We start from the raw sequence: 13,423 nt of genomic DNA on the forward strand, positions 1-13,423 counted from the left end.
CGAAAACAAGAGCCTCATGTGTAAATGATTCAGAAAAGGGGGTGGTGATGGACAGAGCATCTGAGTTAAACAGAACACTCATACCCAGTCAAAAGATCAGGGCTTGATCCATCACCGTTTTTTAGCTCACTGCACCATCCCAGTTCAGAACCTGGCTACATGCAAATTAGTCTGTCCCTGGCCCAGTGCATCATGGGAACAGGGCAGACCAAACTACCAAGCCAATTCTTTACTGGAAAGGAAACAAGCTTCCGGGGACCGGTTTCTGGCATTGCAGCCGTCTTCGGCCCGGCTTGCTTGAATCCTGATGGTGCAGTGAGCAAGGGACTCACATCTGAGCATACCCTGCCACTCCGATAGTGGCCAAAACAATTCAGAAAAGGGGGTGGTGATGGACAGAGCATCTGAGTTAAACAGAACACTCATACCCAGTCAAAAGATCAGGGCTTGATCCATCACCGTTTTTTAGCTCACTGCACCATCCCAGTTCAGAACCTGGCTACATGCAAATTAGTCTGTCCCTGGCCCAGTGCATCATGGGAACAGGGCAGACCAAACTACCAAGCCAATTCTTTACTGGAAAGGAAACAAGCTTCCGGGGACCGGTTTCTGGCATTGCAGCCGTCTTCGGCCCGGCTTGCTTGAATCCTGATGGTGCAGTGAGCAAGGGACTCACATCTGAGCATACCCTGCCACTCCTATAGTGGCCAAAACGATTCAGAAAAGGGGGTGGTGATGGACAGAGCATCTGAGTTAAACAGAACACTCATACCCAGTCAAAAGATAAGGGCTTGATCCATCACCGTTTTTTAGCTCACTGCACCATCCCAGTTCAGAACCTGGCTACATGCAAATTAGTCTGTCCCTGGCCCAGTGCATCATGGGAACAGGGCAGACCAAACTACCAAGCCAATTCTTTACTGGAAAGGAAACAAGCTTCCGGGGACCGGTTTCTGGCATTGCAGCCGTCTTCGGCCCGGCTTGCTTGAATCCTGATGGTGCAGTGAGCAAGGGACTCACATCTGAGCATACCCTGCCACTCCTATAGTGGCCAAAACGATTCAGAAAAGGGGGTGGTGATGGACAGAGCATCTGAGTTAAACAGAACACTCATACCCAGGCATGTGTAAATGAGCATCTATAAACCCTGATACTGTTCTCGAAATAATTTGTGAATAAAAATAGACCACAAATTCTGACATGTTTAGAAAGTGATATAAGCCCAAAAAGCAGGTTGGAATCTTTTGCTGATGTAATCAAAACAATAAAAGTAATCCTAAAAAATGTATAGAAATCAAAATTCTTAATAACCTTTCAAATGGTTCAATAGTGAATGCTCAAGGAGTCATAATAATCTTGTTAAGACCTTAAAACAGAAGCCCAGAGGCACAGGGATAGTGAGATTCTGCAGACACCATCACAAGCAGGTCCTTGCGGTCGAAGGGAGACTACTAGGAAATAGGCCTGGGAGAAGCTATATGAAGTTAGTGTTACCAAAGACTCTGTCCTTTAGTGTTACCAAAGACTCTGTCCTTTTTTAGAAGACTATTAATGCTCAGTTTTTCCAGGACGACAATAATAGCACTACTGACGTTACACTGACCCTTGACAAATGGGTTGATCACTTCTCTGAGGTTTACAGAAGTGGAGGGGACTATACCGGCCCAGTACAATGCAATAAACATAAATGGGAGCATGCAAACGTTAGCCTCTCCAACAATTCAGGAAGTAACAAAGGGACTGAAGCAGACCAAGAAGAATAAGGCACTTGTGTCCTGACGGCGTACTGGCTGATCTTTTCCTGGCAAATCACGATCTTGCATACCATACTTGCACAACACTTGCATACCTTACACCTACTCTCAGACACTGCTCACCCTACACACTCACCCACCATTTACAGCACAGTCTCCCTGACATTGTGCTGGCAGTCAGATAATGCTCACCCATCACTCGCACAGCGCTGACTACATGCATAAACCATTGATATACCTGTGATCCAGCACTCGCATTCCTCTCACTCTCCACCCACACCTCTCACCCTGAATTCAAACCGCTCATACTGCACTTATACTTTTGACATACTGCTCACCATATACTTTCACACCTCTTACTTGCACAGGGTTACATCTCTCACTCTGTACAATTGGTTGTATGACGTTACAACGCATGCTTTTACCACGCATGCTTACAACGCAGGTTTTACTACGCATACCATTACAACGCATAGCGCTTTGGGGTGCTGGATAGTGAATAGTTTAATTTACTATTCCAACTCCAGTCCCCGTGGACACTAGGGAAGGTGTTGGATAGTAAATTAAATCTATTCCCTATCCTAGAGCGCCCCCCAGCGCAATGTGTTGTAATGGTTTTCGTAGTAAAACCTGCGTTGTAAAAGCACTGCGTTGTAAAAGTTTTGTTGTAAAGGATGTTTCCCGTACAATCACACAATTCTAATTCTGCAATAAACACACATAAATAACCACGCATTGAAGAACACCCACACCATTCTCACTGCACTCATACACTGGTTCCACATCTCTTAACTTATTATTAATGCCATTTGCGAAACCCAATACACTTACCAATGAATGATTGTATTTGCTAGATTTTGAAAGCCTTTTTTTTTCACTTTACGCACGGGCATAATGTTAACTAGGGCCCAGTGCATGTGGCTGACTTCTAAAACCTGTCGAAATTGGCTACACTCCTGAATGGCATACTTAAATTACTTAAGTCCCTAGTATATGGTACAAACATGTATCCAGGACCTGCAAGTTAAATGTCCCTAGTGGACTGCAGCACTTATTGTACCACCACTACAGTGACAATGCAAAGCAGGTCTTCATCCCTGCCCATGTAGAGTAGGTATGTAGATTTAAAACTGCCAATTCGACCTAGCAAACTAAAGCCTTTTGTCTGTCCTAAACCTTCCTTTTTAAGTCGAGCCTGGGCAGCGCATGAGCTGCAAGGCATGCTCTATTAGAGTATGGACTTGATGCTTCGCCCACTCTCTGCCCATATTTTTCATTGGCTTGTGTCATTGTCCTTTGTAAATTCTGGCTTCTGAGTTGATAATAGGCTTGTTAGTCCCTCCTTAGTACCGCCTTGTCTTCATTTGTAACTTCCCATGAGGACTGGCTCATTTACTTCTCTTGTTACACAGCATGTCTTATTTAGTCTGTAAGCATTATTTTCTTTAATGAGTACTGCAGGCACGACATGCTTTCCTGCAACATTCAGTGTGCCATGCACGCTTTCACTACCCAAGCAGCCCTGGACAATTGCAGCAGTTTATTTGAAATTTAATAGGTCTCGCATTTACAAGAGTTTGAGTTATAGCCATTGTAAATGACAATACCTTTTTTATATGAGAATTATCAAAACAGATTTTAAAAAAGTAATTGTCATTTACAATGCCAATAACTTAAACTCGCGCAAACGCGAGACCTATTGCACTGCAAATGCTTGTTGATACTTATAAGTCACCCCAAATGTAGGCCCTACATGCTTAAAATGCAAGGTGCATGCTATTTGAAAAGTAAGACATGTATATTTTATGTTTTATATGTCCTGGCAGTGAAAAACCTCCAAAGTAATTTTTTCATTGTCGCAAGGCAGGCTCTCGCACTGGAAATTCCCTGTACTGCTTTTACCACTCGCCTTCCAACTCCTTTTAAATAAATTACTGTTGTACACTACAATCGCTGTTTAGCATCATAATCAATGAGCATCAAGATCACATTTCAACATAGATCTTACCTGTATCTTACCTGTATCGCCCAAACCAACTTAACATCACCGGTCAAAGTACTTAACTCAAAAAAATTGGCCAAGGCTTGACATATAAGATAACACATACATAAAGAACATGAAGGATACAATTATGTTCCATGGACCCAACCTTAACCAATTCGGCCAAAATCCTTTGTACAGTGCAAAGAAGCCTTCACTCCTCCAGGTCTGTGGAAAGACAAACACAATTAAGTTTTATAGTTCTGAAACAAATGACACTGCGTCATCCTATAAACACAGACATCTTCCAAACAACCCCACTAACAAATACAGTGCATTGAAATAATGTGAAGATTGTTAAATCTAACATTTAAAAAGTGCATTAGCTACACTATGAGCAGTTGCAAAGGTTACCCAATAGAAGTGCTTTGAAGACAAACAAAGTACCCCAAAACATTCATCTATCAGAGTCTGCGCCACATGAATGAGTGGTGACAGACAGAAGAATCTTTTCTGGTGACCACAAGTCAAGCAATAACATGAACAGGATGCATGAATAAAGGCCTCATCTCATAGCAACCAAGTCAGATGCAGGCATTTTTAGGCAAAGGGTGAAGATCTCACCAGATCAGTGGGTCTTGTAAGTAATGGAAAGAGGTATATCCTGAATGAAAGTCTCTGTCACATTGTACTAAAACAAATTTAAATCTTCTTCCTCTATTTTAGAAAAGACTCCGCATGTTCACAGAAGATAAAGTAGAGATGGCTGCTCCAGAGTAGGAAGAAACATGGGATTAGTCTTCCGCAGCCCTCATTTTAAAAAGAAATGGAACATTGATGCTCATTCTAGGCTTCAGCACTATGAGAATGAGCCATTTTAATTTCAACAGCCCCTATTTACAACAACATTTTTCTAACCTTATGTTTTTGAATTTTCAGCAAAGTGGAGACTCTGTATTCCCCGGAGGAAGGAAATTTGGCAACATAGCTGGACACCTTTGTTGTTAAGATTACTTTAGTAATTCCCTACCATTATACAACACATGAAAATGACTGTTACATTGAGAAAATCCTTAACACTCCATCTATTCTGCCTGGCATTTGGATAATCCCATCCTCTTCAAGATTTTGATCAGTCGTCCTGGTGTTTAGGTGCCCAAGAGCAGCAAACTTTCACCCTCAGCCTTTAGAACTTTGCTTTGGCAGACTTGGTCATCTTTTTGGGGCATATTTGTTGGTACTACATCCTAGCAGCGACTCACCCTTGCTGGTGGACTATTAGGCCTTGCAATGCTAGGCTAGTACTGCGCTCTTTGTCTGATTTTCTATATACCCTCAATCCAAAAAGATCTGAGGCCATCGAAGTGAGGTTAGTAGCACTCAAAAAAAAAAAGCTAAAATAAAGGAACTAAATGGTTTTGCCCAAAGCCAGTCATCATATGAAACAATAGAATCAACTCCTCTCTTCTTACCTTCAGAAGACCATCCAAAGTACCCTTGTACAGATGCACAGTGCCCACCACTATTCTCTGGTTCATTATACGAGTTCGCACAACATCAATAGGATTTGATGCAATTGCTCCAGCTAGACCACAGGAAAAGCTAGAACTGCAAAAGATCATAGTTAGTATAAAGTATTCAGTATGGGATAGGGACCTCAGATAAGCAATGTAAATTTTTAGGGTAAAGTAATGACAGACGATATCAGGGTTTTCTCTGGCACTGCCCAGGTATTGAAAGAAATTGTGCGTAATGCTTCAAATGCACGTGTGGGTGAATATTTGCATCTCAATGAGAGTGAACGGATGTGGAACCAATCTCCCGATGTATATTTTGGCTTGGTGTGCGGGAACAAGCGGATCTCTCCTTAGAACATTTTTACAGCAGATGGTCTTCCTTACAAACGTCTCCATTTGACAAGCAAAATGACATGGCCATTTACAGGTATTGATCTGGTTAGAAAAATGATCCTTTCTAATATACAATGTCAACTTAATTGGAATATGAAACTGGTGACCTTTCAGCTCTTTGGCTCACAACCAAATTTAAAGGTACAATTCACAGGTCTCCCACTTGCTGTAGGTTGTGCTTTGTACCAACTCTGCGCCACTGGGGTAAACACACCCTCCCAATATAATGCCATTAAGTGGCCATGTTCTACTGGGGAAGGACAACAGTGGTGTAGGGCAGGATGTCCTTATACCTTTTGTAATTTGAATGAGCCAATCAGAAATTAAAATGAGTTACAAAACCTGAATGGCTCTCTGCCAAAGAAAGGGGGAGAACAGAGGTACAAGACTGAGGGGAGAGGGACAATAAATGTGAGAGGAGAGGGGTAAGAAGTGAGGAAAGGAAATGTGTGTGCACTTGCCCCACTAAGCTTGTAATGTGCTGCTGCAACATAGCCATCCCCAAAGACATTATGCAATACAATAGGGGAAAACATTAGAATGCTGGTTAGTATTTATGCTCATACATTTCAAGGTGGATTCAGAAACCAATGCATGGATTGACAATTAAAATAGAGTGCACCTACAGAGAAACCAGCAGGAATTTAACTTATCACTGCCAACTCAACTACAAAAGACTTCAGTCACTGAATTACAGAAGCAGCTTATTCAGTCGTGAAAATAAACTCTTACACTATACCTGCCACTGCCTCAAAACTGTTCAAACGTGTCACAAAATGGCTAACACATTTCAAAATCAAGGGATAATAGCAGCAGTCTATTTTCACCCAAAAAGGATTTGCTGGTTTTGTGGAGTCTCAGGGTCGGAGTAACAGCAGGAATACATTTTTACAAAACAAAACACAGAAATACCAGAAACCTTAAGCTCTATTTTTAGATTTAGAAAATGTGCTAATAAATTGGGACCTAAAGTGCAAATGTGGGCCACCATAGCTTTATAAATCTTGAAACTGATCACTCTAGCGCTAGCGCTCTGGGTGACAACATCGTATTGCTTTGCTGCAAGTGTTTTTTAAGTACGCTCTGGTAATTTTAAAATATTGTTGTTGTTGCAAAAATACTAACTGTACGCTGACTCCCCGGTCCACCGCAGCGATTTAGGCTGTTTGTCGTGGAGGGAGAACAGCGCGCTCCTACTTCCTGGTGGTGCCAATACTCGGAGGCCATCTTACTAGGTTGACGCTCCAGTCTTCCTCGAGCCCAATCTTCCTAAAGCTCCTGTCTCTCCGCGCAGCGGCAGGCGCAGCGGGAGCACCGTAGACGCGCCAAAGAGAAGCCAGTCTGCGCCAGTCCGCGTCCAGACACGCCCAGATCCCTGCCCCAGCCCGGCATCATGGTAGGAAATCGACTCATGTACAGTTCCCCTTCTCTGCACGCATTAAGACCTACTGTTAACCCTCTATGCACACATTCGGTCCTTCCTATAAACTCTAAGGCCCGATGTAAAACATGTAATTGGGGACTGTCCACTTCAACCATAGGGAAGCACCCCCCAAATTATGATTGGAGGATGTTCCTTCTTAATTGTAGGTCGCTGCCGAAACATTGTGCCGAATTGGCCATGATGATAGAGGAGCTGAACCCGACGTCCTCTTTCTAACAGAAACGTGGCTTCAGCTAGATATGGACCCTGCTACAGTATGGGCCACTCCTCAGGGCTACACACTAATGCGACTGGATCGCAAGACAGGCAGGGGTGGTGGGCTGGCCATCATTTACAGAGACAACTACAGATGCCATATCATTCCCTCCACCATGTCTGTCTGCGAGAGCCTACATTTCACCCTCGAGTTCACCCCCACCACCACCTTCTCTGGCATGTTGGTCTATCGACCGCCTGATACCCCTAGCCACTGCATCACGAATCTAACGGATGTAGTTGCTAACCTAGTGCTTACGTCAGCAAACTTCACTATGTTGGGCGACCTGAATCTGCATCTGGACGACCCTCGTGATTCAGCAGCTAACAGTCTTCGGCTGAATCTTCAAGCCATCGATCTGGTCCAGAAAGGCTTTCTCGCGACACATACCAAAGGGCACCTCCTAGATCACATCTACAGTAACCTTCACAGCCTATTGGTCAAGCCACCTATACCGCTGCCCTGGACTGACCACAACCTAATACCCTTTATTTGGTCCACAAGTACCCCCCCTACCTTGCACAATCACAAGAACATTGGGGGAGGAAATGGGTCTCGCTCCCCTCTTCCAATTGGGAATCGGCTCTTGCCGAACATATCCCTCCAAAGGTGACAAACCCCAACATAGCCACTGCCACCTTCGACAACTGGAATCTCAACTCCCTGGATCAGGTGCTCCCGAAGGAACCCCTGCATTCGATAAAAAGGTCTAAAGTAGCCCCCTGGTACTCCCCCGCCTTGCGAACTCTGAAACAATCTTGCCGTAAATTGGAGAGAGCTTGGAGACGTGAACTCTCACAATCTAAGAAAGCAGAGTATAGAGCCGCAATTAAGCTATATAAAAATGAATTGAAATCTGCACAAGCTCAATTCTATGAGTCTAAAATCAACCTTGCTGCTAACTCCCCCAAGGAAATTTTTAAAATTGCCAAGTCACTGATCTCCCCCCCCCCCTCTGAGGCACATTAATAACATCTTAGTAGACCATTTAGAATCTAACAAGCTGCTATGTGCCTCTCAAACGGGATTCCGCCCTCAACACGGAACTGAAACAGCTCTGTTGGCAGTGACAGAAGCAACAAGATCGGTGCTGGACCAGGGGGGGAAAGCAGCCATTATACTATTAGACCTCAGCGCCGCGTTCGACACGGTGAACCATGCCACTCTATCACATCGTTTGAATGGCATGGGCGTGTCGGGCGCGGCTCTAGCATGGCTGACTTCCTTCTTGGATGAACGCTTTTTTCAGGTGTTTGAGGGTGAGGTAGTCTCCCCTAAGCAACCACTTAGTTGTGGGGTACCCCAGGGCTCTGCCCTAAGCCCCACACTTTTTAATGTCTACATGAAACCTCTAGCAGAGATAGTCCATCCCTTCGGTGTGCGTATTGTCACCTACGCGGACGACACCCAACTGGTGGTCTCTTTAGACCACACTGAGGGGTCGTCCAAAACACTGAGCCTATGTCTAGAGGCAGTAGCCAAGTGGATGCACTCCTCCTGTCTTAGACTAAATGGGGAGAAGACGGAGATTATGTTACTGGGCAATTCTGCCCGACCACTCTGGTTTCCAGTTGGCCCACATCTCTAGGCTCTCCTCCTCCCCCTAAGCCTCAGATAAAGAGCCTTGGAGTCTGGCTCGATAAAGCGCTCGACTTTTCTGTCCAGGCCACCAAAACGGCATCCACGTGTGTCGGGCCAATGAGAATGCTCCGTAAGGTGCTCCCTCTGCTTCCATTTCAGGCGAGGAGAATCATGGTTCAGGCCCTGATACTCTCCCGCCTGGATTATGGAAATGCCCTATACCTGGGAGCCCCGGCAGCAGTGACCAACAGACTCCAAGTTACGCAAAATTGCGCTGCCCGACTACTATTTAACATTCCCCGCTGGCAGTCAGCCAGGAAGGCCCTAAGAGAACTACACTGGCTCCCAGTGGCGGCAAGAGTACAATTCAAGGCTATGTGCATTGTGCATAAAGCCTTTCATCGAACAGGTCCTGCCATCCTGTTCCCTCTAGTTTCGCCCTACACTCCCTCCAGAACGCTCCGCTCCAGTGCCTTGCACTTAGCCACCACAACCAAAATCAACAAAGCCCGATGGGGCGGCCGTTCATTTTCGCATACTGCTGCGAAAATTTGGAACTCTCTCCCTCTGAATCTTAGAGAGAACAACAACCGGATGGCTTTTAGGAAAGCTCTGAAAAACCACTTGTTTGGAAAAGCGTGTTAACCTACCCTGTACTCGCCTCAGTAATCAGTTAAAGCGCTGCGAGGCCTACGGGTAGATTACGCGCTATATAAATATAATTTTTCATTTCATTTCATTCTATCTAGGTCACACTGCCCTTTTTTGGCAGAAAGTCAAATCCAGCTACATAAAAGAGAATCTGAAGCAGGCTTCTCCAACAGGTAGCTCGTGAACTACTGGTAGATCTCCAGCTGCCTGTAAGCAGTTCTTCTGCGTGCAAACTACTCTATTAAATTAGAAGCTTTTACTTGGTTCAATTAATATATGTGTACCAAAATGGAAAAACTTGTATTTTAGATGAAAATATTAATAGTTTCAGAACTCATAAGCTGATGTTTATAGAAAAAAGGTAGAATTACCAACATATATTTTAGGTGACACTTGAGTAATAAATCATGCAGAGTTGAGGAGAATGAATACTAATAACATAACTACATACCAGGGAATTACAGCTATGCTTGTTATGTACTACCCATGTAAAGATACTGTACATTTTCAAAGCAATTATATTATCGCTGGCAACCAAGCCGGATTCACTGACAATATCATTGCTGGCAGTCGTGTTTATATTTGCCACCAATGTAATATTTTCTGATGTGGTTGTTGGTTTAACCCTAATAATATCAGTTGTTCAGGATGATTTTCATTGTTAAGTGGCTCTTACTGCAGAAAAGGTTGGAGACCCCTGACCTAAAGGCATTCAGGATTGTCTTAGCATGAAAGTGAAAAACGCAAAATGTAATTCATGGGATAAACATTACATACATGAAATGTGTGAGGACCGTATCTCCCATGAGTCCCGACATTATTAAATGTTTTTTCGTGATGTCATACACTGGAAGTTCTACTCCAACGACGATGGCTGCCCTCTGAGCTGTCGGAACAACACCCTGTGAAAGGAAGACAACAGAACATAAGCAACTGAGTCAATGTGGACGGATTAAGAATGGAAGCTGAGACAGCTGGGCCACATCATCTCACAATGCTATCACAGCGAAAGGCAAGGTGAAGAAAAGCAGGGCAGCACGGATATACTGGTTTATATGGTTGCACTACTGTCATCATCAGATGGTCAGAATTTTCATTGCATGTCTATGTCCCGGTATGGTAAGAGTAAATGAGCAAACTTGCAAGCAAGTGGACAGATCTGGATAGATCCCATTCCTCACCTTGATCCCAAGTCACACACAAACCAGAACTTTGGCAGGATTGCTGTTTCTTGCGGTGACAGATACATAGCAGATGTCTGAAGCACTCGGGGCAGCCCCGACACCCACTGACCACGCACGCAACCTGGGAATCATCCTCGACTCAATGCTCTGAAGGACCAAGCAAGTCAACGCCGTCTCCTCCTCCTGCTTCAACACCCTCCGCATGCTCCGCAAGATCTACAGATGGATCCCAACAGATACAAGAAAGACAGTCACCCAGGCCCTCGTCAGCAGCAGACTCCACTATGGAAACGCCCTCTACGCAGGAGCCCCGACCAAACTCCTCGGCACGACTACAACGCATTCAAAACACCTCGGCACGACTGATCCTCGACGTACCACGCCACGGCCACATCACCCCCCACCTGCGAAACCTGCACTGGCTCCCCGTCAACAAGAGGATATCCTTCAAGCTCCTCACCCACGCACACACGGCACTCCACAAGACCAGCCCAGCCTACCTCAACAGACTTCTACATCCCCAACCGCCAGCTACGCAGGTCGACTTCACTCGCCACCGTCCCGCGTATCCGAAGAACATGGAACACCCTCCCACTGAGCCTACGACAGACCCAAGACCTGCTCACCTTCAGGAGGATACTCAAGACCTGGCTGTTCGATCAGTAGCGCCCCCCCTCCGTCCCCCTGCCCCCCCACCAGCGCCTTGAGACCCTCGCAGGTATGTAGTGCGCTTTACAAATAATTGATTGATTGAGGTTTCAGTGTGTAATTCTGATCTGAATGCCTTTTTTACTGGCCGCAAAACCCGCGGAATTATCTTGTTGGCTATTCCCTAGCAAAAGTTTACGCTTAATCCAAAAAAAGAAAAAAATACATTGTCACAAGCATATTTATAATGCACGTCTGCCTTTGGGGCATTTTTAATGCACAAATGCCTTTTTCACTCACCGCACAACCCGTGGAATTATCTTGTTGGTTAGTCCCATGCAAAAGTTTGCGATTAATCCAAAAAAGAGAAAATACATTGGGGTGCATTTTGGTTTGTCACTAGTATATTTATAATGCACGTCTGCCTTTGGGGCAGCTTATGGGCTGTCAAGGTGTGCGCTGCCACGCTGTTCTTATGACTATCTGCACTGTACAGAAACGACAGTCTAGTTTTATTCACAGTGTAGTGTTGCACAACTCAAGGAAGTCAATAGTGCAGCAGATTAGCCTAGCTGGTTCGAACCTGTGATGCTAGCCATGCAAAGCAGGCTATGGGGTGTACAAACACATGCAGGCGCTAGTACAGTGACACCGAAGAAGGCAGACCTAAGGTAGCAAGTTGTACAGGCATCGCGTTGGAAGAGATGAAGGGAGGGGAGAAAGAATGCTTGGTGGACATGTACGGCAGACAGCAACAGCAGGGATAGAGCAATGCAAGAGCTAAGACAGATACAATATTCTTGGTCACTGAGGAAGACAGAAACACAATATAATAAGCAGTAGAGTTCATTGTGCTGTTGCAGTCTGTCTTCTTCAATCTCTTCCAGTCTCTCTCCCTCCTTACATCTCACGGTTTCTATTCTCCTTATTACCTTCTACCTAAAGTGATCACCAGAAACTTCTTTCCTTTCCTTACATTGTCTTTCCCTTCCTCGCACTTTTGCAATGTCACCTATTACAATTCTCTCCTTATTCTCCACCTTATGAATGAGTCCTAAAGCAGTACCTCCAAAGAAATCTGGACTAAGTAGTGTCACTTAACCCAAGAAGTCATGCACACAGCCTTGGCAAAGTACCCACCACTGAGTGCTTAAGATGTGAGGCAGTAATGTTTAGCAAACATATGTAGAGATGACCATGTGGCAGCTAACAGTAGTCAACCACCTGAACACCTCTGGTGAGAGCAGTCCAATTCGCTACATGGTCTTCTTTACATACGTTTGCTAAACATGACTCACTACCAGCTTAAAGAACAGAACAGTTGCAAATGCCGCTAATTTGTCAAATTGAACATTCGTTAAATGAACATACGATTGAAACAATATGTTTAATGAAATAAATTCTGCTTGTTTTAATTTTTTTGCATTTTCATTTGAACACTTCTATTTGAAAATAATTTTCACATATTCTACAGCCCACAGATCGCAACAAAGCATTACACTTCGGGAGCAACCACCCACGGAGCCTCAAAGAAAATTTGCCATATGGGCAGTATCTCCGTATTCGCCGTAATTGCACGGAAAAGCAAGAATATCTAAGGCATGCGGAGGTCTTGACCAACAATTTAAAACAACGAGGATATCCAAAGAAACTCCTCAAGAAATCCTGCAAAAGAGCATGGTGGACACCAAGAGAATGTTTACTGGAAAGGAGACCTAAAAAGAATACGGATAGGATGGTATTTGTATCAACTTTCTGCCCCAACTCAAACAGACTAAAGAAACTAGTAAAACAGAATTGGCACCTGGTCAAAGATCTAGACCAAATGTTGCAGAAGGAACCCTTGTTTGCATTCAGAAAAAATCATAGCATCTCTAACCATCTGGTAAGAGCAGCACTACCAACGACAAAAAATCCGGACTTGAGAAATATGCTACGCCTGCCTCCCATTCGAGGCCACCACAAATGCGGCAATTGTTCATGTTGCGATTCCACGAAAGAAGGCAAAGTATTC

The 13,423-nt window shown here is 44.5% G+C and overlaps 1 protein-coding gene across 1 annotated transcript in view; it reads right to left on the minus strand.

The window, feature by feature from the left end:
- The window catches only part of SLC25A14 (solute carrier family 25 member 14), a 189,055-nt gene that overhangs the window by 19,352 nt on the left and 156,280 nt on the right, over positions 1-13,423 (minus strand). The window contains exons 7-9 of the mRNA XM_078688358.1: positions 10,355-10,479; positions 5,208-5,343; positions 3,883-3,963 (exon numbers count right to left, since the gene is read on the minus strand). Coding sequence (XP_078544484.1) covers positions 3,883-3,963; positions 5,208-5,343; positions 10,355-10,479 — 342 coding nt within the window. The remainder of the gene's footprint in view (positions 1-3,882; positions 3,964-5,207; positions 5,344-10,354; positions 10,480-13,423) is intronic.

This window comes from Lissotriton helveticus, chromosome 4_1 (assembly GCF_964261635.1).
Source record: "Lissotriton helveticus chromosome 4_1, aLisHel1.1, whole genome shotgun sequence".
Lineage (NCBI taxonomy): Eukaryota > Metazoa > Chordata > Amphibia > Caudata > Salamandridae > Lissotriton > Lissotriton helveticus.